Source organism: Myotis brandtii, unplaced genomic scaffold (genome assembly GCF_000412655.1).
Source record: "Myotis brandtii unplaced genomic scaffold, ASM41265v1 scaffold555, whole genome shotgun sequence".
NCBI lineage: Eukaryota > Metazoa > Chordata > Mammalia > Chiroptera > Vespertilionidae > Myotis > Myotis brandtii.
Genome location: NW_005370065.1, coordinates 607,301 through 611,756, shown reverse-complemented (window position 1 = coordinate 611,756; position 4,456 = coordinate 607,301). Strand labels below are relative to the sequence as shown.

At 54.4% G+C, this 4,456-nt stretch overlaps 1 protein-coding gene across 1 annotated transcript in view; it reads right to left on the bottom strand.

Annotated features, from left to right (window-relative positions):
• FAM167B (family with sequence similarity 167, member B) overlaps positions 1-1,798 on the bottom strand; it is a 3,022-nt gene extending 1,224 nt beyond the window's left edge. Inside the window, exons 1-2 of the mRNA XM_014549488.1 lie at positions 1,145-1,798; positions 7-47 (exon numbers count right to left, since the gene is read on the bottom strand). Coding sequence (XP_014404974.1) covers positions 7-47; positions 1,145-1,753 — 650 coding nt within the window. The 5' untranslated portion in view covers positions 1,754-1,798. The remainder of the gene's footprint in view (positions 1-6; positions 48-1,144) is intronic.
• Between the last annotated feature and the right edge of the window lie 2,658 nt (positions 1,799-4,456).

The following is a 4,456-nucleotide window of genomic DNA, read 5'->3' as shown; positions in this document are numbered from 1 at the left end:
CGAAGCAGCTGCCCCGCCAGCTGCCGGTCCTGAGCCTGCATCTCCCGCTGCAGCCGAGAGGGGGCATCAGCCGGCTGCCTGGGCCCTCAGCCGCTCCCGCCCGCTCGTCCTTCCCTTTCTGCCAACACCCTGGGTCTTTGCACTGTCTGTGTCCTCCACATCCCTTCTCATCCCAGTTTAATCCCTCCCCACCTTTCTGCCCTTGCTCCCCAGGAGCGGTTCTAAAACCAAGCTAAGAAGCCAGCATTGCCCTAGCTGGTTTAGCTCATGGATACAGCGTTGGCCTGTGGACTAAAGGGTCTCAGGTTCGATTTCGGCCAAGGGCACATGCCCAGGTTGCAAACTCGGTCCCCAGTAGGGGGCGTGCAGGAGGCAGCCGATCAATGATTCTCTCTGATCATTGATGTTTCTGTCTCTCCCTTTCTCAAATCAATAAATTTTTTAAAAAATTAAAAAAAGAAGCCAGCATTGCCCTGGCCACTGTGGCTATGTTGGGTTGGTTGGAGCGTCCTCCCATACACCAAAAGGAGGTGGGTTTGATTCCTGGTGAGGGTACATACCCCAGGTTGCTGGTTTGACCCTCTGTGGGATGTTTCTCTCTCTCTCTCTCTCTCTCTCTCTCCCTTTCTATAAAAAAAAAATCAATAAAATATATATAAAAAAGAAAAATCTAAAGAAGAACCCAGCATTAAACAAATACAGGTGCCTCAGGCCCCATCCCAGATAACTAAGTGGAATCTCCAACTGGGAGCCTGGACCTCTTTACATTTACACGTGTTGGATTAAGAGCCACCTATTCAGCATTCGCTCCTCAGATTCTGCCTCCAGAGTGCCCCATTCTGTACTTCACAGTGTCTCTGGGCTCAGCAATTCCCAGAGTAGGGGAGGCCATGCCCTCCCCATCTAGATAACTGGTGGCCCAAGAGCAGGCTCTGTGCCTTTAGCCTCAGAAGCACAAGGTCAGCAGATTGAATGGAATCCTCCAGCAAGTCTTCCTGAATAAAACACTGTGTCCTGGCTCCTCAGGACACAGCCACAGGAATGCGCAGTTGCTGGAGGCGGGGTCCATTCCCACCCCACACCCGTGGTCTTGGAGAACCGTCCCCAAGGCCCTCTGCAAGGCTGTCCACCCCACCAGACTCACCAGCTCCCGGCGCAGCCACTCAAGGGCAGATTCCATGGAGTCAAAGCCGCAGATGGCCCCAGGTTCCCCCGGCCCAGGCCCAGCTCGGGCCTGGCGCCAGGTCTGGCTCTGGACCTGGGCGGTCCACTCCAGATACGAGGGCCGCCGTGTTTGCAGCTGCAGCTTCGCCGTCAGAGCCTTCACAGAATCCAGGCTCTCTTCCTCCTCGTTTTCTTCACCCACTGCCTGGAATTTCGGTGGCCTCAGGGACATGGTGGGTCTGGGACGGGTGACAAAGCAAGACTGCAGCTCTGGGATTAGGGAAAGGCTGGTAATATTGCCCAGGTAGTGGCGGCAGAAGCTGAGGGTGAACAATGTGCGATGGTGAATGTTCAAGGTGGGTTGGGGAGGCTGAGTGTGTGAGGGTGAGTGAGTAGATGGGTGTGGGAGGCAGAGTGGCAAGGGCTGGGATTTTCCAGGACCGCTAACCCTGGAGCCACGTGATGCCCATCCGTTTGGCGACAGAAGAAGCCCTGCTCTTTTGGCCCCTTGGATGAATTTTATTGTCTTTGCCCAGAAGGAGACACCCAGTTTCCCAGAAAGGAAGTTGTTCCAGGATAAGAAAAGCATCACCAACACCAGCTTCTTGGCCCTCTTCCTAAGACCCACGTAAGGGAGTGGGGAGGGGATAGAAAGCTGACGAGCTGCCCTCTGTCCTCACTCATGGCAAAGGAAGTGTCCAGAGCCCTGGCCCGGGAGTCAGAAGACTTGGGTTCTGACGCTGGTTGTGTGGGACGTTGGATAAGTCACCGACACTCTGTTGGGACAGATCTTGGATTTTAAGCTATGCTCTAAGGAACTTTAGGTTCCCTTGGGAATCTCTCAGAGACCGCATGCAGGATCAGGGCACACCTGTGGATGGGCTCCAAGGCCTGTCTCTCCTGGTCCTTCCCAGGGCTTCAACCTAAGCAGTTCCCTTTTTTATTTTTTTTAAATATATTTTGTTGATTTTTTACAGCAAGGAAAGAAGAGGGGTAGAGAGCTAGAAACATCGATCAGCTGTCTCCTACACACCCCCTACTGGGGATGTGCCCACAACCAAGGTACATGCCCTTGACGGGAATTGAACCCGGGACCCTTCAGTCTACCCACCGGCTGACTCTCTATCCACTGAGCCAAACCGGTTAGGGTGCAGTTCCCTTTTTTAAACTTTGTATTGAAATGTAACATACAGAGAAAAACACACATATCATAAATACACAGCTTGATGAATACACAAAAGCTTGGAACCTAGTGGACCAGAAGGCCCTTTGAAGGCAGGAGTCCATCTTCGTCTTCTTAATAATCAGTACTTAACACAGTATAGGCATCAGTGTTTGAGAAATAAAAGAATAATTGGATGGATGGGCTGATGAGTCCCCCGGTAAATCGGGTTATCTCGTGTAAATTACCAGTTGAAGTGTGACTCTTGCCAGACCGTAAACCGTATGAACAGAATTCGGTCATCCTTTGGTTGCAACACTAAGCATAGAACTCAGCTCATTGTATGGGCAAAGAATGGAGCAATAGGGGATGGGGCTCCGGGGAAGTGGTCACCATAGAGGGCGCCCTTAGGCAGGGACATCCAGCTGTGGTGGCTGAGGGGTGCCAGTTACACAGCTGTTTGCATTTAAGGTAGACCAAAGGATTTCCCCCACCCAACCTCAGATGTAAGGGAGGAAGTAGGCAGTTCTCAGTTTCACACCCACACTTTCCACCCCTTCCACCAGGGTCCAGAAGAAGAGATGGCATTTTTCTTTCTTTTTTAAGTCAGCCAGAGTGCCAGCATTCCAGTCTAAAAAGCCATAACTATTGCCCTAGCCAGTTTGGCTCAGTGGATAGAGCCGCAGCCTGAGGACTGGAGTCCCTGTTCAATTTGGAGTTTTATGCTCAATCCCCAGTAGGAGGCGTGCAGGAGGCAGCCGATCAATGATTCTCTCTCATCATTGATGTTTCTATCTCTCTCTCCCTCTCCCTTCCTCTCTGAAATCAATAAAAATATATTGGTAAAAAATAAAGTAAAAAGCCAAAAATATTAAGTACCTCATGCGAATTAAGCACCAGGCTAAGGGTTTAAGCAAGATTATTCTCCCCATTTCACAGATGGTGGAATTGAGGTTTCCTTAACAAGTTCTGCCTGAGGTCCTCGCTAGGAGGTGCTGGCAATAAGAGGGGGACAGTTCTTTGGAACTGTGTTACCCTTCCTCCAAGGGGACTCCTCAACGGCTGTCCTGCGGGGCGCCAGCTGCCCAGCCAGTTCCTGTCCCTCTTGGTGCCCCAGCTTGCCCCGCCTGACGCTCCTGGAGTCTGTCCTTTTGCTGGGCCCCAGGCCCACCTCCGGAGGAATGGAGTTCTCGGAGTTGATCCGCACTAGCCGGGCCCAAGCCGAGCTCTTGCGGGGCCAGGAGGCGGCCCCACTGCGTGGCACGCTGCCGGCCACCACTTGCTGCTGTCTCCAGGGCCCCAGGCGACTCTGGGTCTCTGGCTGCTGCTGTTGGTGTAGTGTTGACTCCATCGAGAGGCGGGGGCGACCCTGGAGTTGGGGACTTCGCGGTTCCGCGGAGTGAGGGGAAAGAGCAAGTGCAGTTGGAGCTGGTGCATTACGTCCAATCCTATAACTGGTTTCTCCTCCCCTGATGGGGGGCGGGGTACACTTAGCCTAAACGCGTTCATCCCCAGGGTCTCGGGTGACTCTGGCACCATCATGCTGCGCTGTAAGGACCTGCGCGCGCTACAGCTGGACATAGCCCGCTCCGTCGAGGTACGCCGCGGTGCACCCGGGGCACTTACGCTATCCCTGTCCCGTAACCATGGTAGTAAAAAGGGGTTGCTGAGCAAGAGCATTCAGCAGCCAGTGTTATCTCGGGGCACAGCTAATGGCTAGGGAACCCGGGTGGTCAGGAGTACTTGGAGAGGCGGGAGCTGCGGACCCAAGGGGCCGGAAGGTGTGGATGGGATGATCCCACCTTTCCCAGATCCCCTGCCTTCTTCTCCAGGCGCTGTCCTCCCTGGAATCGGTCATCACCTCCTATCTGTTCTTCTACCGTCCCAAGGGCTTGAGACTGGGCGCCGCCTGGCGCTTCCACCCGCCTCGGGGTGTGGACGCGCCGGGCCTGGGAGGGGCGTGGGGACATGGCACTCACTGGGCACTCTAGAGCACGCCTTCGCCCCTCCCTGCGCTGCAGACCGACGCGTGGAGGCTGAGCGGGATGAAAAAGGACTTCAGCTTATGCCCAGTTACCCCCGCGCCGTGATCGTGCCTCGTGCTGCGGCCAACGAGGCCGTGGCGCTCAG